Source organism: Octopus bimaculoides, chromosome 8 (genome assembly GCF_001194135.2).
Source record: "Octopus bimaculoides isolate UCB-OBI-ISO-001 chromosome 8, ASM119413v2, whole genome shotgun sequence".
Taxonomy (NCBI): Eukaryota; Metazoa; Mollusca; class Cephalopoda; order Octopoda; family Octopodidae; genus Octopus; species Octopus bimaculoides.
In genome coordinates, this window is record NC_068988.1 from 82,833,084 (window position 1) to 82,858,566 (window position 25,483).

Genomic DNA, 25,483 nt, shown 5'->3' on the forward strand with positions numbered 1-25,483 from the left:
TATTTTTGATGATTGAACGTATTTAAGATGAATGCTGAGCACCATATTTTTATTTATTTTGAGATCTTATATAGTATTTAAATATGATTTAATGAACTGTGTGTGTGTGTGTGTGTGTGTGTGAGGGTTTACAATAGTGAGAGGAGGAAGGGTAGCACTTGTGACCCTTATTGCAGAGCTTCCAAGACTTGGTGGTTGGGGGAATGGAACAGTAAACTACAACTTCAAATTAAAGACACACTCTGAATACTTGAAATAGAGTGAACAATATTAAAGGCTCTGAAGGACCAGGTAACTGTGCTTAACAAGGTAATTAAGTCTACCACTTCAAATTGACTCTGTTAAAGAAACACAAGGCCCAAATAGAACTTAATAAACTCTTTAAAATACTCAAGGACCAGCTTGTGATACTGTTTAGTGTTAGACATCAGTAAACACTGCTAAAGACACCTAAGGATCTGATGTTGATATTACTCCCTAGTAAACTCTTAAAAATACTTGATGGCCAGATGTTAGTGTTTTACTCTTGTAGATTCTATTAAAGAGACCGAATGTCTAAGTGGTGGTGTTAAACCAGATGACAAATTAAATCTGATGATTATATAATTAAAACCACTGTAGTTTCATTTAGATACCTGTATAAAAACATGGTACAGATTTAATTATATAATAACTAGCATAAACATCAGAAACTCTAAATACTTTATAGTAAATGTGTACAAAGTACTTGTTTGTTACACATAATTACCTACACATATCTAGCTGAATATTTATGTCACACATACAATTTCAGTGAAAGTTTTAAATATTAGTTAAAAGAAAATGTATTGATTCTCTAAGATGGTTGGATTGTTTCTGAGTAAAAGACCTGTAACTGGAGAATGGGAGAAAAAAAATACATAACCTTCGAATGTTTTAAAGATTGTGTATAACAGATGTATATTTAGATATTTGTGAATGACCAATAAATTATAGAAGAGTGTAGAATGGGGAGAGAGGTAAAAAAATAATAATTTCTATTATCGGTTGTCTTTGAAGAATCAGACGGGTAAATGATTCCCTACCATGAATATTCAGCATAGAATTCTTGAATGACTTAATTGCCAAGTTTATCTTCTATGAAGACTGCAATTCGTCCAAATTCCATCCAGTCTTACAATGTTACTGTAGACAGCAAGAAAACCTCATCAAATTGCTCCAGAATGTTATACTTTATCTTAGTTACATCATTGATGCATCATTGTAATCACAAAAGTATATCAACATAACTAACACAATTATCATTATATATATCGTCCAACCCATGGAAAGCGGACGTTAAACGATGATGATGATGATGATGATGATATTAATGGTTTAAATAACGATACAGGTAGTGATTGTTTTGCTGGTTAGTGATGTGATAAGGGGAGATTACGAAAGCTGATGAAGAGAGATTTAGGAATAACAAATGAATTTAGATTTAGAAAAAAGATTGGGAATAACAGTCAGAGTATGAACAGGGTAGATGTTGAAACTACCAGATGAAATTAATTCAATGTTGTATTTAATGTTCATTACTTAAATGTTGAGATTTTCACTTTAAACTCACATATATTTTTGAAAAAAAAAACATTTTTTTTCATTTTTGTTATATATATATATATTTGTTTGTTTGTTTGTTCATTTTACATACTTTTTCCCCATGCTTGCATGGGTTGGACAAATATGTATGTATGTATGTATGTATGTATGTGTGTGTGTGTGTGTATGTATATATGTATGCATTGTAGGTAGATTTCTGTCTAAATATGTTTCTTTCATTCTGTTTTTGTTTTGTTTTTCACTTCACTCACAATAATTAATCCTTTGCATATGTATTTTCTTTCACTTTCATATTTTCATTCACTTATTTGCTTTGCAACTGTAAAAACATTTTTCTTTTTATTCACTTGATTTATTTCAGATTTATTGAATATATTGATTGAATGTCTATGTTTGTATGGCTAAGAAAGGTGAGATAGAGAGAGTTGTAATCTAGAAATTGTATTTTGATGCTGCAGGTCAGAGCCTGTCTGGCCGAATAGCACCACATGATTCATAAATGGAGTTATGTCACTCTACATTTAAATAAAATTGTATATGAACGTGTTGTCTTGGTTTGTTCTAAAGAATTTCAGGTTTGAATGTGTTGGGATGTATTAGTTTGATGCATATGAAATTAATATTCACCAGATCTAGAGATAATGTTTCTCTATTGTGATTATAATTTTATCACGTGTTTAAAGTATAATGGTCCTAGTATTTTTTTAAATTTAAATTGATTACTAACATCATTATTACAAGCAATTGTAAAGGGTATTGACCTAGTATTAAAGTGGTTCATTCAGATCTGAGAATATTGGCTCTCACAGATGAGACGATGTAGGATTGAGACCAAGTAGCGATTTACTGAAATACAAAGTGTTCAAATTTGCATTAGAATTGAAAGTAGAGAGTGATGATGTTGATGATGAGGACAATTCAACCAAATCCATATTGAATTCTTGGAGCTAGTATTTTACTGCTGTATATATCCCATTATTAACTAATGATTGGTAATAGAATATTGGTATGTAAACAGACTTAAATAAATTACCTCTCAACCCAATAACCAAAGAACAGTATGGTAGTTGGAACACAGGATGTCTGTATGTATCATATCATTTTAATTTCTGCTTTTCTATGCTTGCATGGATTGGATGGAATTTGTTGAGGTAAATTTTCTACAGCTGGATGCCCTACCTGTTGTCAACCATCACCTGTCTCCAAGTAAGGTAATATTTCCCCATGGAAATATTTCCATGTTTTCATGGGAGATTGGAATGAAGGACGTTTTATGTGATGGTGATGCTTGTTAACAACTATCATACAATGTCTAGCAACAAAGGAAACACACACACACACACACACACACACACACACACACACACACACACATGACAGGCTTCTCTCAGTTTCCATCTACCGAGTCTAGTTACAAGGCTTTGGTCAGCAGTATGTCAGGTTCTCTTCTCTTATGTCATGAGATAACTTAGCCATTCAATGGGAAGATCAATGAAATAAGCACCAGACTAAATAAAATAAATACTAGGATTGGTGTTAAGAAATAGAATCTCTTGGTGGTAGTGCTCCAACCTGATCACTGTCCAATGACTGAAAGAAGGCTAAAAGAGTCCATGACAGAACCTTAAGTTGGTGTTTTCTCCTAATTCTGTTCTAGTAAACATCTAGTACCTGTTTGCTAGCTGTATATCTTACTCAATTTTACATGAAGCATGTATAATTATAATCTAGAGATGCAATACTACAAATATTTGAACTCATGATCTTGATCTGTGAATTAATAATCCAATCAATTTTTTAACTATGTGATCGATCTATGTGTATTTGTGTGCTGACACAAAACAATGTCTTAGGAGAGGTTTTTGCTCCAATATGGATATAGTTTGTCATTAACTCACTATTTCAACACCATCACACACACCTTGTCCAAAGGTATGACAAAAATGGACTTTTTAAAATATTTTTCTAGTCTAATTGTGGTTAATTATGTATCGAACTGGCAAAAAAAAAAAAGTCTTCACATGAAGTAATCTAATTTTTCTTTAAAAAATTTGTGAGTGGGTTAGTTAGTGCTCAGTAGTGTTTTTTTTTTTGTTTTTTTTTGTTTTGTTTTTTTGTTTCTGAGTTTTTGAATTGTTGCTGATTGGAAGTTGAAAGATGGCGAGCTGTTATGGCTGGCAGACAGAGAAGCTTAGAATCTTCTTTTACTTGTTTCAGTCATGCTGGGGCATTGCCTTGAGAGGTTTAGTTGAACAGATCACCTCCAGTACTTATTTTTGAAGTTTGGTATTTATTCTGTTGGTTTTCTCTTGTCAAACCTTTAAGTTATAGGGAGGTAAAACCAGTACCAGTTGTCAAACAGTGGTGGGGGTAAGCACAAACACATACATGTGTATATATAATGGGCTTACACACCGCATCCATCTACCAAATTCACTCACAATGCATTTGTAGAGGACTATAGTAGAAGACACTTGCCCAAGGGACTGAATTCGAAACAATGAGGTTACTAAGCAAGCTTCTTAACCATACTGCCACACCCACACCTACAAAAAGTTAAGTGACCATCATCATCATCATTTAACATCCGTTGTCCATGCTGGCATGGGTTGGACAGTTTGACCAGGGCTGGCAAACTGGAAGGCTGCACCAGACTCCAGTCTGTTTTGGCATGATATCTTTGGCTGGATGCCCTTCTTAATGCCAACCACTTTGAGAGTGTAATGGGTGCTTTTACATGCCATGGGCATGGGTGCCATTTGTGTGACACCAGTATCTGCCATGACTGGTTTTACTTGGCTTGATGGAGTTTCTTCTCAAGCATGGCATAATGCCAAATGGACTCAGTCACTGCCTCTGTGAAGCCTAACGCTTGATGCCTAGCATAATCCAAATGACCTTGGTCCTTCCCTCCATGAGGCTCAACGCTCAAAAGGTGGTTTTACATGCCACTGGCATGGGTGCCATTTCCATGACACCAGTATCTGCTATGACTGCAATTTTATTTGGCTCGATGAGTCTTCTTCTCAAGTACAACATAGTGCCAAAGGTCATTGCCTTTGTGTGGCCCAACATTCCAAAGGAGCTCAACCACTTTTCCTCCATGAGTCTCAACACTCAAAAGGAGCTTTTTACGTGCCACTTGTACAAGTGCCGGTTATGTGACACCAGCATCAGACACAACTGTGATTTCACTTGGCTTGACAGGTCTTCTCAAGCACAGTATATCACCAAAGGTCTCAGTTACTAGTCATTGCCTCTGTGAGGCCCAAAGTTCGGAGATCATGCTTCACTACCTCATCCCATGTTTTCCTGGGTCTACCTCTACCACAGCTTCCTTCCACAGTTAGGGATCGGCACTTCTTTACACAGGTGTCTTCATCCATATGCATCACATGACCATATCAATGCATTCCTCTGTCTTGCACACCACATCTGATGCCGCTTATGCCTTACTTTTTTCTCAAGATGCTTACACTCTGTCAAACATGCATACTGACATTGCACATCCAGTGAAGCATATTGACTTCAGTTCTTTCAAACCTATGCATGTCCTCAGCTGTCACAGCCCTTGTTTCGCTGCCATGTAGCATAGCTGTTTGCATACAGGCATCATACAGTCTGCCTTCCACTCTGAGAGTGAGGCCCTTTGTTGCCAGCAGAGGCAGGACCTCTCTAAACTTTGCCCAGCTTAATCTTATTCTGACAGCTACACTCTTGGATCACCCACCTCCACTACTAACTTGGTCACCTAGATAACGGAAGCTATCTACTACCTCTAGCTTACCCCACTAGCAGTTGATGGAATCTATTTTCTGCACATTTTCAGCGTTTATTGTACCTGTGCATCTACCACATACAAAAGCTAGTTTCCCTGTTAACCTTCCTCTGATATTGCTGCACCTGTCATGGTGTCCAAAGCTTACACTGGGTGCATCTTACAGAGTTACTACCTACACCTTTTCTATAGATTGAGCAGGGCCATCTACCTGAAAGGACTTGTGATTTGTCTGCCTTCTTACTTACTAAGACTTTGGTTTTTGCTAGGTTAACTCTAAGACCCTTCAATTCTAGACCTTGTTTCCATACTGGGAACTTCTCTAGTTCTGATAGTGATTCAGCTATAAGAACAAGGTCATCAGGAGCTCCCAGGGGAAGCTTGTATTAAATTCCTCTGTCTTGCCTGGAGGACTATGATGAACAAGAGGGGGCTTAGGGCCAATCCTTAGTGAGCCCCTATTTGTATCCTGAGCTCTTCACTGTACTTGTTGCCAATCCTCACCTTACTGGTAGTGTCTTTGTACATGGCTTGTACAGCTCTCTCTAGCCACTCAGCCATCCCTAGTTTCTGCATTGACCACCAGATAAGGGATCAAGAACCCTGTCAAAAGCTTTCTCCAAGTCAACAAAAGCTAAGTACAGAGGTTTATCTTTGGCTATGTATTTCTCCTGCAGCTGCCTTACCAGAAATATAGCATCAGTGGTGTTTCTCCCTGGTACAAAACCAAACTGCATGTCATCTAGACTAACTTTCCCCCTAATTAGTTGAGCTATGACTCTCTCCATAACTTTCATAACCTGATCCAACAATTTGATACCTCTGTTATTATTTCTATCCAAGGCATCACCTTTACCTTTGTAGCAGTTGACTATGGTGCTGCTACACCAGTCATTGGGTATGACTCCTTCGTGAATCACCTGATTTATAATGCAGGTGACTGGACCATCACCTACACCGCCAGATATTTCAATCATCTCAGCGGTGATTCCTGAAGGGCCAGGGGCTTTCTGTGTCTTCATATCCGTAATTGCTTTATCTACCAAGGTACTGTTGATTTAAGTAGCTGGTCCCTCAATTGAGCCAACATTTAGCAGGCTCTCCTCCTCCCATTCATTCTCTACATTCAGCAGCTTTTTGTAATGACATTTCCAAGTCTCTTTCTTTGCAATCATCATCATTTAATCTCTTTCCATGCCAAGCTCTACCAACTGCTTTGGCATGGTATTCTAATGCCAATCACTTTACATAGTATACTAGATGCTTTTTGGTAAGCGTCCAGGTTGTAGCTTCGTACGAACGAACTGACTCTACTGTTGCATGGAAAAAATTCCTCTTAAGATTGTCTAACAAAGTTGATTTCCAGACAACATCCAGTTTTTTGTTTTTAGAGCTGACTATGCTTTGGCTGTCCAAGTTTTGACATCCTTTCCAGTTGAGGTTAATACAAAACCAACATATGTAAAATCATCAACTTGATTGATGGATCCTTATTGATTGTGAACAATGAATTTGGTTTTACTAGAATTAACAAGTAATCCAACCTCATGTGCAGTTAATTCTAGGCTATGGAGTAATTGAGTGGAGTTTGCTATTGTGTCAAAGAGCAAGGCTAACTCGTCAGCATAGTCTACATCAATTATTTTTTTTTTGAGCTGGATGACTGATCAGTCCTCTTTTCACGAATGTCAAGTGATATTCTGAGACATAATCCAGAGTAATCACAAAGAGATTTGGTGGCATTATAAGAGCATCATAATTGATGTTGGAATCCAAGCTAGATGGAGCTTACACCTGAATATTGAGAGCAGGCTTAAATATATCTTGGAGAACTTGTCCCACCAAGAAACAGCTGTATGATGATCTATCTGTTTCCACCATTATAAGAAAAATGCACTTGCTCTTTGTGGCATGTTGCTAGTGAGCTAAACAAGAGCTGGCAAGTGACCTACTGCTATGGATGCCAAAGCATGACCATACTAGAACAGGTTGTCCAAACATATGTAGATCAACTCACCAGAGACACTGGGTGCCTCCCCAAAGACTTCCCTCAAGTAATACCGGACAGAGATAGATGGTATGTGTGAGTTAAAAATGTTTGAGCAAACTCAACCAGATGGTAGTGACTAGATGCTTTTAACTTGGCAGCAGCGAGGTGACCATGTAACTTGCAAGAGAAGATCCTTCAACTGAGCTGAGGAGTAGTATTGAGGGAGGTAGCTGTGTGTTAGGTGTTAGTGTATGAATAGAGTTACAGAAATAAGTACCTTGCAGTAGAGGAGGTAGATACCTGGCTCTGTCAGTTGGAAAGAAGAGAGATAAGATGGTGAAGATGTAATGGGGCATACACTGTAAGTTACAAAGAGGGGTTTATAGTGAAGTAGACAAGGGATTGGATAGGGTAAGTGGGTGGGTGAGGCTGTGAAAGAATGGGAGATGCAGGGGAGAGGAATGTAGTGAATGGATACACAGGATGTTAGGAGGATATGTTGTGGGGAAAAGACCTGGCATGGACATATTGTGTTCAGGTAGGTTCACAAAGGAGTATGGAAGATAGAGGGGAGGGGGTATTGGGAAGATAGGATGTTGGGGAGAAGTTTGTCAGGAGCTGATTGTATGGAGGGGGCATGGTCATAAAAAACATAACTTTTTGGCCTTAATTTTACTTAGCCAGACGTTAAGTAAATAATAATGTAAATATTTAATATATATTCATCCTCATTTAATGTCTGTATGCCATACTGGTGTGGTTTGTATGGTTCAACAGGATCTGATGAGCCAGAAGACGGTGTTGAGCTCCAGCGTCAGGTTTGGCGTAGTCTGTATGGCTGAACGCCCTTCTTAATGCCAACCACTTTACACAATGTACTGGGTGCTATTTTTCATGGCACTGGCACTAGTGACTTCATCAAGTAACTTTTAAAACACAACCCTGCAACTGAGTTGGGGTGTAGTATTGAAGGGACTAGTGTTGTACTAGGTATTGAGAGGCTGAAGTATGATAGTGGGAAAGGAACAGATGTTTCACTGTGGAGAAGGTACATGACCATCCCTGCTGGAAAGGAAGAAAGGATGGTGGAAATGAGGTGTTCAGGTATAACCTCAAAGTACATGAAGGTGGGTATAAGAGAAAATAAAGATAGGATTAAGGATGAATGGATAGATATGTAAATATTTAACTCTTTAACATTCAGATTATTTTGTCAAATGTATTACTAATGTATTCACATTTTATAAAATTAACCCTGTATTATCTCATAGCTTTGAGAATTAAAATATGTGATTGTTTATTTTTAGAATGACATTACAAGGTAACTGTGAGAGGCTGGATCTGGCCAGTTTGAACATAAAACAGGCAGGATATTTGAGCCAGATATGGCTGGTTTAAATACTAAAGGGTTAATATATAATGATGGAAATATTTTCATGCATAGCCTGGAAGCATTTAGTATTCTCATGTTTGCTACTGGCACAGAACTGGTGCTGCTTTGTTTTCTCTATTAATTTCAAATGTTCAGTTCACATAAAATAACTGCTATAATCAGAAATTTGATTTATTCCTCTAGATATCTGATGCCTCAACACTCAGTTGGTCGACAAGGATTAAAGGTTTTGCAATATGCTTTCTTTTGGGTATTGGATTTTCTGTACTTGTGAGTATTGTTATTATTATTATCATCATCATTTTTATTATGGTAAACCATCAGAAGTGATAACACGTCAGAAAAAATGTTTAGTAATATTTCTTCTAGTTATACATTCTCAGTTCAAACAGCTGAGGTCAACTTTGTCTTTCAACCTTTTAGGGCCAATGAAATACAGTTCTAGTCAAGTACTATGGTTGTTGGTATTAACAACCCAGCCCTTAAAATTGTTGACCGTGTTCCAAAGTTTGAAAAACTTACTGTTTCATTACAAAAATACATAATTTATTTTAAAAACCTTTGTGTTATTTAGTTACAGTAGGAAGGTCAGTGCATACGAAAGGTAGTTTAACTCAAACTGGAAGCCTTTCCCAAATTTTTGTAAGAAAAGGGACTCCACTAAAGGTATCCAAGTGCTAGGTGCCAACAGATTAAATCTACACTCCCAAGAACAGAGACAGTCTCTCCAATGTACTTCCACACACAGTTTCTTCCTATCAAATTCATTCATATGGCTTTAGTTAACGCAAAACTTTAGTAGAAGACATTTGCTCAAGGTACAGCATAGTGTAATTGAACCTGAAACCCTGCAACTACAAAGTGAATTCTTTAACCATACAGCCATGCCTGTGTGATTGTAAGTCATTCATGACCTTGATGGGATTTATTGACTTGAAAACATCCCAGCACCTCATCATTCCAGTATTTCTTCCTGTAACATTCTCACTTTTCACCATCAGCATTATTTTCCTCTGCATTAGCTTACATGGAATGACTTCCTGTCAGGCTGAGTAAAAAGTAATCAGGAATTTCATGTTTTGAAACATGAAATTCATCACAATATATTTCAACAATGTAGAAATTTTATTCATCAAAATAAGTACGATTACAATCAACACATCTTTGCCAAGGAGTTACAAGTTTGTTTATTTCAGTAACATAAAAGTCTGGAGTTCTGAAGCTGATGAACTCTTTGAATGCACTTTCAGCATCGGTTTGATTTTTTAATTCCTTCTCTCATAGGAAACCATCAAGGTGCTTGAAAAAGTGATAGTTGGTAGGGGAAAGGTCTGGGGAATAAACTGGGTGGAGAAGAACTTCGTAGTCAAGTTCCATCAGCTTCTGGAGCATCATTAGTGAAACATGTGGTCAAGCATTGTCATGAAGAATGATTGGCTCTCTTCTGTTGACCAGTCTGGGATGGAGGAGTAGCAGTTTTTCATTCATTTTGGCAATTTCATGGCAATATGTTTCTGTAGTAATGGTTTTTCCAAGTTTTAAGAAATTATAGCAGATGAGTCCAGCAGTACACCACCAAACAGTCACCGTAACCTTCTTTTTGAAGGGAAGGTTTGCGGTGCTTCATTTTGGTCCAACCACTGTGAAGAACATTTTTTTTATTGTATAGAATCCACTTTTCATCACAAGTTACATTACTGTGGAGAAATGGATTGGTCTGGTTATGGAGAAGTGATGAGCAAATTTCATATCTGCACATTTTCTGATTTTCATGAAGTTGAATAGCAAAATTACTCGAATATCGTGCTTTGACAGTTCCATTTCAGATGATTGTAGCAATGGTGAAAAAATTATCAGTATTAATTTATTGATGCATTTGGGCAAGTTTATATCTGTATTATCAGACAATTGCAAAAAAATTCAAAAACTCTGCAAAAATCCGGTACAAATTCTTCAGGGTTCAAAACATTGCTTACTTTTTACTCAACCTGATAGAATTCAATATTTGTTTATTCTGGAAGTATTTATCACACAACTGTGAGCATTTCTTACTGCTGACAGTAACCAACTAAAGTTGTTCAGAGTATTCCCAAGTGTAATAATATTTGAGCTGGCAATGTACTTCCTGAGTATCATAATATTTGAACTGCTGGCCCGTGTGCAATCTCATAACTATCTGTTTCTCTGGTTAAATGATGGGTATATATATAAACCACTGAGTAAATTTCTACATAGTCTTTCAGTATGCTCTAAATCACTTCCAAATTTCTTTCAACAAACTCGTAAAACAAGGAGGCTGCCAATCTGCACTATCCAGGTTGCTGTCGCTGGGCTGTTTTTAAACATTCTGCCAGCTACTGCTCTGTCATAGGAAGTATTCGAGCAGAACCAACTGAAGCTATTCAACCACAACAACAACAACAAACATCATAAATATTTATGATACACTGCCAATCTACTGATTGAGTTGGATAATATATCTTTTGAATTTTTAATGCTTTAGGTGTATAAAGATACCATGAAGAGGGAAAAAATTCCTAATTATAAAACAGTGTGTGAGTGAATTCTTGTGTGTAAATAAACCTTTAAAATATTAAGATAATTTTGGCATATATCTCATGTTTGACTACTAAAAACTGTATCAGGTTTTTTAAAAACTAGTCTGAATGTAAAGCATAGTTAACATAATGTATAATTTGGTTATGACCACATATCTTCAAACCATACACAAGTTATGAGAAAGTGCATTATTTGTTTTTTTACATGCTCATGTGCACAACTTATAACATTGTTGAATACCAATGATTTTCTTGCCAAGAATTTTCCTTATAAAACTGAACCTTTCTGGGACTTCCTTGTTTGCTTTTGTTTTCTTTGCAAACATCAATTCACTGAAAGTCAAGTTAAAAATCAGCTTCAATGACTCCACCATTCTGAGGAGGCCTACAAGGACCATGGGTAGCACCTCAAATGGTTCTCTCTTTCTCTCCCTCTCCCTTTCACACACACAATCAGGAATTGATTCATAGTCCTAAACTGAACAAATCTGTGAAAAGTTAACTTTGGTAGATCATTTTTATCATTACAAATCTTTAGTATATATATATATATATAAGGTTTTTGACGACATCATCACAAACTATAACTATTTCATCATTTATTTTAGACCACATCATTTGTTTGTTAACTGTTAAACAATAAATTTCAGTTTTCCTTATGAAAATTAAATTCTGTGCTTCCTGTGTTATTTATTTTCTTAACATTATACTTTTTATTGAATCTTATGTGGATACTTTTGTTATTATTTAATCTAAGAAGGTAAGGCAGTATCCATAGCTTTTACTAGAGCAATAAGTCCACAGTTAAGTTAATGTATGTTTAAAGCTCTAAAAGGTACAAAGTTAAAACATAAACTGGGAGGGAGTTCCAAGGGTTGTAGTACTTGTAAAGAGGTGATTAGGGGCAATGGGGTGGGAGTTATAATGAGTGAATGAATTAGGGTCAGCCACACAGCTAATGTGTAAGTAGACTAAGAAAAGCTCTAAATATTCTCTGCTCCCCATTGGCTGGCAACAGGGTAGATACTGAATTTAGGAATTGATGGGAGTTTTTGGTTTTGTGTAATATGGAAACCAGTACAAAAATGGAGTGAAGTATTATTTTGGGCTACTTGTGGGCATCCTACTGATTTTCATTAAACTTATGGAAACTTTGTTGAACATGTCAAAGATATTTTGTGTAAGGACCAATATTGAGTCATAAATGACTCCTGGTAAACCATCTCATTCAAGGTTCAATATTGAGTCAAAGATGATTCCTGGTAAACAACCAGATCAGTGTTTCTTAGCCATTTTTGTGCCATACTTCACTTTGACTGTGTGTACTCCACCATGAATGGACAAAGTATGTAGTATAAGTGTTTGAAAGAAATTTTAATTAAAACTTTATTGCTATTCTATTCACTTGTTACTTATGTTCCATTCTGAAGTAATCTACACATCCTCTTAAATATTACCATGTCTCACTTTGAGAAACACTGCACTAGAGAAAGGATCTAGATTTTCATGGGGAAAATACCCTGAAGTAGGTTACTAAAGCTTGTGTGTTGGCCTATAAACAAACTTCAACTCAGCATCAAACCAATGAAACTAGACTTAAAATAATAAGCTGAACATATTCATGGTACCTGTTTATCACATGGGAATGGGCCAGCAAGAGTTAAGTGTTTGTGATATGACCCACAAATCCTTCAACTGGTAAGTGTGACATACTATTTATTCAACCCTATACTGCCCCATATATTATTGTAATAGTAAGAAATGTTTAAGGAAGAGAATGTTTGATATTTTTTATAGTTGCATGTTTTTCTTTTTTGCTTTTTTTTCATCTAGGGCTCAGCTTTATTGTTTATAGCCAAGAAAGGACTGGTTTTATTTGCTGTCTTCTATACATTGGGAAACGTTCTTTCCCTATCAAGGTTTGCTGGATAAATTTACAATTCTCATCTTATCAATGTCCAAAACACATGAATTAAATTGAAGTATTTATCATTTAAATCCTGAAGTTAATTCATTAGCATTTGTCATGAAATTATATTAGAACAGTATGATAATATTCTCTGTGAATTGAAATGGTTCCAAAGACATGTTCCTAAGTTGAGCCATTTCACTTCATATATCATAATGACAGTATTCAGAAGAAGGCCAGTGTTTTGCTGTCTTCAGTAGTTACTTAGTAACCCCCTAAAATGGACACAGGTATGGTTGAGTAGTTAAGAAGTTTGCTTTGCAATCATAAGGTCCCAGGTTCAGTGCCACTGCATGGATCTTGGACAAGTGTCTTTTGCTAAAACCTTGTGAGTTAAATTAGAAAATGGAAACTGTAGATGGATTGTATCTCATTCAAATGCTCAGCTTTGTCCTACATTGTGTCATACTGATCTCACCTGAGAATTATGTTGTGCATACATATCTGTGGAATGCTCAACCACTTAAATGTTGATTCAACAAGTAGGTAGTCCAGTTGATCAGACAACTGGATACTCTTTTTTAAAACCAACAGAATATCCATCAAAATTCATGAAGCATGAAACAGTTTCAATTTAAAATTTTATACATAATGATACAGAAGGAAAGTATATCTATATATGGAACTAAAGCTCTAAACAACTTCTTGGATCAGTCTAAAATAAGAGGAAATTTTTTTTAAATTCCAATTTTAATTCAAGTATTGCTTTTATTATGCAGTTTGGATACTATCTTCATTGAAAGTTCACAATCCTCTTCCTCTCTCTCTCTATCTCTCATGGGTATAGGATTCCTATAATCCTAGGCTATAACTCTGCAATCAGTCTATGGATAGGGTTAGCATCATCACTGCTTACAATAGTGAATTGTCATTACTTGATATTTATTTATAGTTTTGAAAATTGGTCCAATAGCAGTTGGTGCACCTTGGACGTTAAACTTACTGGACAGTACCTATGATTGAGCTAATATACTTGGATATTTAGACCATCTTTCTCTAACACACTTTCACTTCTGTCTATCCACCTTGATGACAATATATCTGGGCATATACATGTTTATCTTACACTTTCAGCCCTGTCTGTAACAGCTCTCTCTAGTTGCAATGTCAAAGGATGGTCATAGTTTATCACATTAACCTAACCTACTGTAAAAACTTGTGTTAATATCTCTGGATAAATAAGACGTATAATGCCAGTGGGATAATAACTGTGATGTAGCAAACTACAGTCTTTCCCATTTCATTATTGATTTGGCACATAGTATTGGATATGATCAATTGAGTTGACCTACCTGCTCTGTTGTTTACTAGTGGTACTTACTGTATCAAACTTTAAGAAATAAAGTGGTAAAGTCTATTCTGGCAGTATTTGTGCTCAGGATGTATAAGAATGATATTTTATTCATGTGGGAGTGTAAATAAGTTGCTTTGCTACTTTTGTCAACTTTAGCTCACAATTAAACTATCTCACTTTTTTTGGCCTTTTCACTTTGCTAAGTCTCCTTGTTAGCTGCCTTCACTCTCCTTAGCCTTTTTCAACTATTACTCTCTTCGTCATCCACTTTACCATGCTTACATGGATCAGATAGAATTTGTTGAGATATTTCCTACGACTGGATGCCTTTGTTGCCACCAGATCTCACCTGTTTCCAAGCAAAATAATATTTCCTATGGTTAGTCATGTTTTTGCAGAAGATTAAAACAAACACCACTTGTATGAGGGCTACATTTGTTTGCCACTATCAAACAATGCCAAAACACACACACACACACACACACACAAACACACACACACACACACACACACACACACAAGATGAGCTTTTTTTCAGTTTCCATCTACCAAATCTACTCACAAGGCCTCAGGCATTAGTACAAAGGTCAGCTGAGAAGTTCACAGGCTGTCTAAGATACTCTCATGGAGTATAACCAAACGAGGTTTATTTTCCAACATAGTCCTCCTTGCAGTCCACACACTTCCTCCATCAGTAGTACAGTGCTTGGATCCATTGATGAAGAAATTTTCATCCTGTTGGTCAAAAAAGTCATTGACAGCAGATATGACGTCACCATCACTGTGAAACTGGTTCCCAGCCAAGTATTTTTTCATGTTGGGGAACATGATACTCAGATGGAGCCAAATCAAGAGAATAGGGAGGTTGATCAATCAGTTCAAAGTCACAGTCACACATAGTAGCCATTGAAGTCAAGGACTTGTGTGCTGGAGCATTTTTCTGATGAAACAAGACCACTTTCTTAAATTTTCATAGGTATTTGGTCTTGATAGCCTTTCGTAACTGCCTCAGCAAGTTGGCATAGTACTCTCTATTGATGAATTGATGATGTGGCCCTTTTGAAGATAGTCAATAAACACAATACCTTTTGCATCCAAAATAACCAAGGCCTTCACCTTCCCTGCAAATAAAATGACATTGGCTCCCTTTAAAGCAAGTGAGGAGGAGTGTTTCCACTGCTTTGGTTGTCTCTCTGTCTATGTTCAAAGTGATGAACCCATCACTCATCCTAGCTTAGGAAACATTCAAAGAAACCAGCTGTATCCACCTTGAAACTATGTCATATTTTGTTGTGATGTGATCAGGTTTCAGAAAATGTGGCACCCACCAAGCAGAAACCTTCATCATGCCAAGTTCATTGCACAGAATATTCTAAGCTCTCTCACAGGATATGTTAATAGCATTGGCTATTTGATTTATAGTCAGTTGCCCGTCATCCAGCAGCATGTAGTGAACACAAACAATGTTTTCCTCAGTTGCAGGACATTCAAACCTTGCATCATCTTCAAGACTCTCCATTATCCTCCTAAATTCAGCTGCTCACTTTTTGTGGTTGATAAAGCTGGAGTGTCATCCCCTAATGTAGGAACCATGTCAGCCTGAATGTCTTGGGGTATAAACTCCAATGACATTCTGCAGGAACTTGATAACACCACAATGCCAAATTTTGTCGATTTTCAAGAGAAGTCACTTAAGTTACTTTTGAAGTGTTCTCTGAACAGTCAGATGTTAGTTTATCTAGTAAGAAACAATGCAGTTATTAATAAGAAGGGTTGAAATTAATGCATGCAAGATTTCACAGTTCCAGCATCACTCCTTCATAGTCAGCCTATGAACTTTTTAACCTACCCTTGTAGAATACATTTGCCCAAAGTGTTATACATTGGGAGTGAAACTGAAATCACATGCTTGGGAAACAAACTTTTTAACCAGACAGCTATGCCTATGCAAAAAAAAAAATCATATGCTGATACATTTGTTTACACATTCTCTCTCTCTCTCTCTCTCTCTCTCTCTCATTTATCTCTCACAATGGAAAACTAAAATTTAAGTTGTGTGTAAATGTAGGGTTGATTATTAATATTAGCAGGAAATATTGCAGTTACTGTCACACTTTATTCATTTGTTCACCAAATCAAAATGTTGACAGTGGACTGCTGGAGGTCATTTGGACAACATCTGATGACTGATGAGAAAAGAAAAATATTTAGCGGAGAATGGAACAGGACATTTCTAGAACAATGTGTTGAATGTTTTTATCATGTCATTTAGAATAGAAAATACCTCCCCATTCATTGTCTGTCTCTCCCACACACACAACAACAATAAACTTATAAAGAATGCTGGATATAATTAAACTTCTTGCATTTATAACAACATTCATATCATAGAGATTTACATTATGAAAAATTCTTTGTGCTCTCTCTCGTTCTCTCTCTCTCTCTCTCTCTCTCTCTCTCTCTCTCTCTCTCTCTCTCTATATATATATATATATATATATATGTATTTGTGTGTATGTACAGGATCATCAAAAAAGGTTTCTGTGATTTTAGTTGTCAATTGCACTAGCTATAAGCAAGCGGTCTGTATGAAATCAACGTGGGACTGTATAACAACTGTAGGAGTTTTGATATTTGCCATTGCATTGTCCTTGAAATCACTATTTCACTAGCAAGCCTCTGGCCAGCCACTCCATGGCAATCATGGTAACTGTACAGCAGAAAGCGCAGTGTGTATTGTGGCACGCTGAGTTTAAGTCAGTTGTTTTAGTGCAACGTCATTTTCAGCATACATATGGACAAGATCTACCTACAGACAAAACCATTGTTTGATGGTTTAACCAGTTTAAAGAAACTGGAAATGTAAACATTAAGAAATCTCTGGGCCAGCCATGCACATGAAGCATTTGAGACTGTCATGCTTGCATAGTCCTAAGAAGTCCATCGCTCAATGCAGTTTGGAACTTCATATGCCTAAAACAACAATTCAAAATGTGCTGCATAAATGCCCAAGATTGCATGCTTACAAAATTCAAATGAGGCATAAAATTAAGGAGACAGATAAGCCAAAACACGTTGAATTTGCTGTAATGGTGCTGAGAGAAATTAATGATGATGACAGAATTTTATTTAGGCATTTTCCAGTACATCCATGATTCATCCAGGGTTAATGTATGGTGTGGAGTCCTGCATGACTGTGTTGTCGGCTCTTTCGTGTTTACAGAAAACATGATTACAGGTGCTAGTTACTTGGACATGCTAGAAATTTATGTGTTCCCTCAAGTTGCAAACATTGAAAGAGAAAAGGGAATAAGTGTAATTTTCCATCAGGACAGAGCGCCAGCTCACTACATGCATAATGTGTGACAAGCTCTCAACAACAGATTCCCTGGCTTTTGATTTGGAAGGAATGGTCCTGTTTTGTGGCCACCTAGAAGCCCTGATCTAACTCCTATGGACTCTTTCTTTTGAGGTTATCTGAAGAATAACCTCTAGGCAGAAAAATCCAGGATCTGCAACATTTAAGAGAGAGAATCCACATGGCGATAGTGACTGTAAATCCTGATATAATTCAGCGCACCTGGTGGGAGGCCAACTATTGCTTAGATGTTTGCCATGCAACAAAGGGAGCTCATATCGAAACCTACTAAGTAATGTAAGAAAAATTCAAGATTTTCTGTGTGTTTTGGTCTATAAATAAATAGTATGCCTTTGATACAGACTTAATTATTTCATTTTGAAATCACGGAAACCTTTCTCGGTGACCCTGTATAGTGTATATATGTATGTATATGATATAATATATACATATTTATATATTATGTGGTAATGCTTCAACAAGTAGAAAAACAATTGACCAGCTAAGACAGTAAAGATAATCTTATTAAAAAAAACCCACAAATATTATTTTAAACAGGAAACCCTGGGTAGCTGTATTTTTAATTTATTTTGCATTTATCAAACTGAAAACAAGACTGCTTTTTAAGTTTTTTAAGAGATACAGTTTTTCAAGAGAACACATTGAACATTTTTTGGACTCGTTAATATAGGGTTTGGATATGGAGACCCTATATTAACAGGTCCAGAAAATGTTAACGAATACATAAATTTGAGGAATGAGATTTTTTCTCTATGACCGCATTTCAAGAAATACGTCTTGTCATAATTTAAAAGTAGACCACCGGACACTTAGTAAGCCAGGTTTACCTCTGCTTGACATCTAATAATTGTAACATTGGTTATCTCCCTTGTGTTTTTCTTCTTTACAAGCATCTCTTGTTTAAATGTTATTTGCTCAAAAGACAACTGATAAATGGTAGAATAAATTATTATTTCAGCCAGGAAACCCTGGGTAGCTGTATTTACAAGATTCAGAGTTTTTTTATTATAAGATTATTTATATATATATATAAGAGAAATTATAGAAGGAACACATCTAGGCAACCAATACAAATTCCAAAGCATAATTTAAAGTATGCCAAGAAATAAATATACATATAAATTTATATAAATAAATGAATAAAATTACATGATAATCATGTAGATTGATAGATTAATCTTTCAAATTATTATCATGTAGGATTTCATCATGAAGGAAACCATCCTGATGAGAAGGGCATTATGTTTTTGTAAAACACCATTTATACATTTAATGTACCCGTGATACGGCTGTAGATGATATCCTTTAACCACAAAGTTGTATATTTATCTTATGTTATAATATTTGCCAAATTTATTTACCTCTGAATTTTTTAATTTTGAACTCTCATCTGATAACTCATATAAACATCAAATTCTTAATCGATTGGAACATTTCCTTTTGAAAGCCCTTACCTTCGATTTTTATCTCTATGTTTGTCCCTTCTCCATTCAGTATGTGAACTCAATGTACATGATGCATAGTTTTCACATATAACTTTTACGTGTAATTTTATTCATTTATTTATATAAATTTATATGTATATTTATTTCTTTGTGTGCTTTAAATTATGCTTTGGAATTTGTAGAAGGAACACATCTAGATGTGTTCCTTCTATAATTTCTCTTATCCTTCGATTTAGCTCACAATGAGCACTTCTTAATACAGCCCATATATTGTGAAGTATACTTAAAAACATACTTTATAAGAAAATTTATTTTCATCTATATATGTATGTATATATATATATATGTATGTATATATGTATATATATATATATGTATGTATATATGTATATATATATATATATGTATGTATATATATATATATGTATGTATATGTATATATATATATATATATATATATATATATATATATATATATATATATATATATATATATATATATATATATATATATATATATATATATATATATATATATATTGGATAATGTTGACTCAATTTTTCTCTGCTTTAGAATATTTCTTTTATAATCAATTTTTGTCTATTTCCAGTACTTGTTTTTTGATGGGACCAATGAATCAACTGAAGAAGATGTTTGCTAAAACTCGTATAATTGCAACAATTGTAGTATTAGTAAGTATTAACAAAGCTTTTTTTTTTGCTGAAGTGTTTGCAACATCATCAACAACCACAACATTTGTTTTTACTTCGAGTGAATAAAGTGGAACAAATGAATAGTTATATCTCTATATAATGAATCGTTATCATCAACATCATTTTACATCCATCTTGTATGCTGGTATGGGTTGGGTGGTTTGAGAGGAGCTGCCAAGTCAGAGGACTGTGCCAAGCACTACTGTCTGCTTTGGCAGGATTTTGAAAGTTGGATGCCCTTCCTAACACTAACCATGTTACAGAATGCTTTTTATGTGACACCAGCAAGATCTGTTTGGCATAATTTTTATGGTTGGATGCCCTTCCTAATGCCAACTACTTTACATATTTAAATATAGTTTGATTGATTTCTCCAGTCATGCTTTACAGAGAAATGGGGAGAGAGAGTAAAAGATGTCTGCACATGTTAGCCTTGGTGGCAGGCAATGAATAAAGGAACATTTTACACACACATACACACCCTGTGAGACACAAAGAATCATTGAGACAGAGGAGGAGAAGAGGTAAATGACAGAGTAGTTAATGAGAGGAGTTCAAATTTTGCTGGGATAGGTTTTTGATAGAGCGGATTGCAATTATGTTTATAAAATTTAGTAAAATGACACATTTATTGAAAACATACTTTTGAGAAATTTATTTTAATCATTGTCATCATCATTGTTCTCCTATGCTAGTATTGCTCTTCCTAATGCCAACCACTTTACAGAGTGTGCTGGGTGCTTTTTGTGTGGCACCAAACACAGGGTTCTTGCAAGCCGATCATATTCAGCAGGCAGAGAGCATTAACAATTCTGCTGTGGAGGACAGATGTTTTCTTTTTAAAAAATCAGTTTTCATTTCATCATTTTGTAGGAGTATCAAAAAATTTGATGAAAGTTAAATTATTATTGTATGTATGCCATAATTCCTGATATTGTCCTTGGTGACAAAGTATACTTCCAAATTTACCTGCTATATGACAGGTAACACTTCCAGTCTCTATATAATTATAAACATTTGTATTGGTTGATTCCTCTAACATGCAGTGTCTTTCATATATTCTTGTAGGTAAAAAAATAAATTGGTTTTTAATAATGTGACAATATCTATATCATCATCATTATTTAGACATCCACCTTTTACCTGCTGGCATAGGTCAGACAAAAACTTACTGAAGCAGGTTTTCTGTGGCTTGACCTTTTCCTGTTACCAACCATCACTTATTTTAAAGTAAAGAAAACTTTCCCTTAGTCTATCAAACAGCTCAATGGCCGGACATGTTTCTGCAGCAGTTTATAAACAATATTTTGTTCTGTTGGCATTTTGGTGACTTAACAGAGAAACAGACTGGAAAGAAATAACAGTTAATAGTGTGAATTACAATTGTTGCATTTTCAAGAGATTACGTGTACAGTGAATCTAAATGTTAAACTATTCTATAATGATACATGGTAATACACACTTAATGCCAATGGTCATGTGATCACTCACAAATGCAGCAATTGCAATTTACATCTTTAACAGAAATTTATTTGCTGATATCTTAGAATGACTAAAAGACCAATGACTGAAATTGTAGTTCACAAATACAATCTCTGTTTACTTTATGCACACACACATACACACATGCTATCTTCATCATCATAATCATCGTCATCATTTAATGTTTGTTTTCCATGCTGACATCATGGGTTGGATAGTTTAACAGGAGCTGGCAAGTTAGAAGACTGCACCAAGCTCTACTGTCTACTTTAGCATGATTTCTATAACTGGATGTCGTTCCCTAAATATGTGTGTGTGTGTGTGTGTGTATATATTTGTATAATAGATGACATTATACACTTCTAATATAACTTATGTTTTTGTAGAACAAAATATACAAGAGCCGTATATGTGTCTAAAAATCTCTGAGTTGCAAGTAGTGATGCTGTGCTATTGTCATTTCCCCTGCTAGTTTTGCACCTTTAAAGACAGACAATAAGAGGGACAGGTAAGGGTTAGTGACAGGAAGGGCATTCAACTGCAAAACAATGCCTCACTACATTCATCTAACCTATTGTGGCTATGGAAAAAATGGGTGTAAAAACAAATGAAAAGAAAAGAAAATTATAATTATTCTATGTTCTTCTTTCTCTGTGATTTACTCCAATATTTTAATGGAAACATATAGTTTCCATTTAAACCTTACAATTCCCACACATGTGTTTGTGTGTGAATCACTTTGGAACCTTGTGATAAGGGTTTGGTCCCATTGTGTGGACACAGTCAGCTGGTATCTTCTACAATAGCTGCGGGTTGACCAATGCCTTGTGTGTGAAGTCATTTAATGGAAACTGAAGAAGCTTGTCACATGTGTCTGTATGTGAGTGAGTGAATTTGTATTTCCCTTCATCTTGCCATGTTTGCACACTGATGTAAACAAAAGCCTCATTGATGATACAAATGCTGTTGCTTGTTTGCATTCCTCTGCATAACCAAGTCCAGGCCATTCGTTTTTCATGGAATGGGAGATTTTATGTTGCATGGAAACAGGTGAGAGTTGGTATGAGGAACAGCATCCAGTTGTCAAAAAATTCTGCCTTGATGGTCTCACCTACTCCATGTAAGCATGGAAAAGTAGACATTAAAACAGTGATGATGGTGATGATAGTTTACTAACCCCTTTTTAAAGCAGAAATATCTATAAGATCAGTCATCAGTTCCAATGACTGAAACATTAAGCACACGAAATATAAATAGTAAATGCAGGAGTGGCTGTATGGTAAGTAGCTTGCTTACCAGCCACATGGTTCCAGGTTCAGTTTCACTACGTGGTACCTTGGACAAGTCTCTTCTGCTCTTGGGCCGACCAAAGCCTTGTGAATGGATTTGGTAGATGGAAACTGAAAGAAGCTCATTATATATGTGTGTATGTTTCTGTGTCTGTGTTTGTCCCCCCACCATTGCTTGACAACCGATGCTGGTGCATTTACATCCCCGTAACTTAGCAGTTCAGCAAAAGAGACTGACAGAATAAGTACTAGGCTTACAAAGAATAAGTCCTGGGGTCGATTTGTTCGACTAAAGGCAGTGCTCCAGCATGGCCGCATTCAGGTGACTGAAACAAATAAGAGAATAGAAGAATAAACACCTTTGCAGAAATATCTATAAGATCAGCCATCAGTTCCACTGACTGTAACATTAAGTACATGACATATAAATTTTACTGCCACCTGAATAAGGTACTGTGCTCTTGTAAGTTATTTTCCCTGTGGGAAAAACTGAATATATCACTGACAGTCAATACCTTTAGAAGCATCTGCAGTACCTACTTAGAGAGAGTTTCTATGTAGTCATTTGACTTGCTAGAAATAGCAACTAAATTTCCTTTAAATCACAGGGAGTATAGAGTTGTAGATTTTAGGGATGAGAGTGTAATTCCCCTATAGTTCTGAGATGAGTGAAAATTGCCTTTTGGAAGTAGATTGATTGAAGTCTTCCAGAAGGCTGTTGGCTTGTTTCCTTTAACAGTCTCATTACAGAAATCTCACTGATGTTTGTGGAAGAGTGTGCTTTTCCAAATAATAGCTGGAATGTTATCTGGTTTTGTGTCATGTCTTGTTTCTTTACTTTTTTGGGCATTTTTTAATCTCTTCTATTGTAAATGGGTGAATCTTGATTGGCAGACTATCTGCTACTTTGTGGTTGAAGAAAAGATTGTCTTCAGTTTTGTGTTACCAGCTGTAAAGTACTGAAACAAGGCATTTAGCATCTAGATTCTAGGCAGTGGTTTCGCTAAAGTATAAGTCACTGGGAAAGCAATCCTTAATAGAATTGCCTCTGATATTGATCCCAACCTAAGTTGGAATCAAAACAGCTTCTGCAAAGACAGATGATTACTGCCACAAATCTTTGCCCTTAAAGAAAAGCTTAGAATCTACCAATAAAAAGCATTGACTATATTTGTGGATTTAATGTCAACTAAAGGTCCAAGTTACATATCCTATTTGAACTTAATATCCAATATGAGATTACTATCATGTATGAAAACCCATCAAACCTTGTGCAGAGCACAGACAGACCAAATAAAGAGTTTCCAACAACAATAGTCTTCTGTGAGACACCTTAACGCCTTTTCATTTCATGATTGTGGTGGATTACTTCATTAGGTGGAGTCTTGACACTATCCATGACAAAGGCCTTACTATGAATCATAAGCAGAGCCTGTATCTCTCTGACCGTGGCTATGCTAATGATCTTGTTCTCACAGCTCATTACCTGAGTCATACACAACACTTGTTAGCATCTCTTGAGAATGCCGCAACCAAAGTTGGTCTGTTCCTCAATGCAAAAAAGTCTGAAGTCATTACCATCAATACATTAGTTTTGTCCTACCTTTGTAGCTAGAGTTGGATAACATCATCATCATCATCACCATCATCATCGTTTAACGTCCGCCTTCCATGCTAGCATGGGCTGGACGACTTGACTGAGGACTGGTGAAACCGGATGGCAACACCAGGCTCCAATCTAAATTTGGCAGAGTTTCTACAGCTGGATGCCCTTCCTAAAGCCAACCACTCAGACCAGTAATATATTGGGGGGGTTACTTCAAATGAATATACTTCTCCTTTGTTTTTATATTGTTAAAACAAAATCACTTTTCTTTTTCAGCTAATGTTTGTACTGACTCTGGTAGCAGCATTTGCAGTAAGTAACAGATTTTAAAAATTGTTTTGTCTTCCTTTTACAATGACTTGTGTTGATGGATTTTCTTACATAATCAACTAGAAATCTAAACATACAGTCTAAGTTTAATACGTGTGTGTATCATGTAAGTGCATGTCTTTGTGTGTGTGTGTGTGTGTGTGTGCATATATAGGTGTGTGTGTGTGTGTGTATGTGCATTGATATATAGGTGTGTGTGTTAAGTTAGGTATTCTAAGTTTAAAAAACAAAAGAAAAATACTTTCACTTAAGTGCTCAATGCATTTTAAAAAGCAGAGCTACATAATTTATTCACACACTTTATCTCTATCATCTGCAGATTGTTTCATCTCTACCTAGGGATAAGGAACTGCATATTGTAGAGAGATAATCTCTACGAATAAATTTCATTTGTATACACACACACACATATATATATATATAAAATATGATGTGTGTAATATATGTAACATGTATATGAAGTGTATGTATATATGTGGGGGGATGTATATATATATATATATATTTGTATTCAATGATATGCATGCACATATCATTGAAGGTGCAAAGCAAATGGGTGATTTGTTGATAGAAATGACAGTGATACTGCTCCAAGTGAGCAACTTTCATAGAGTGCAACACACTCTCTCTTTCTCTTTCTCTCCCTCTCTCTCTCTCTCTCTCTCTCTCTCT

General features: G+C 35.8%; 1 protein-coding gene across 4 annotated transcripts in view; it reads left to right on the forward strand.

Annotated features, from left to right (window-relative positions):
- Positions 1-25,483, forward strand: part of LOC106871890 (vesicle transport protein SFT2B) — a 73,189-nt gene that overhangs the window by 33,516 nt on the left and 14,190 nt on the right. For all 4 annotated transcript variants that reach the window (XM_052970210.1, XM_052970212.1, XM_052970211.1 and 1 more), the window contains 4 exons: positions 8,929-9,015; positions 13,137-13,222; positions 20,002-20,083; positions 24,758-24,793. In XM_052970210.1, the coding sequence (XP_052826170.1) occupies positions 8,929-9,015; positions 13,137-13,222; positions 20,002-20,083; positions 24,758-24,793 (291 nt within the window). The remainder of the gene's footprint in view (positions 1-8,928; positions 9,016-13,136; positions 13,223-20,001; positions 20,084-24,757; positions 24,794-25,483) is intronic.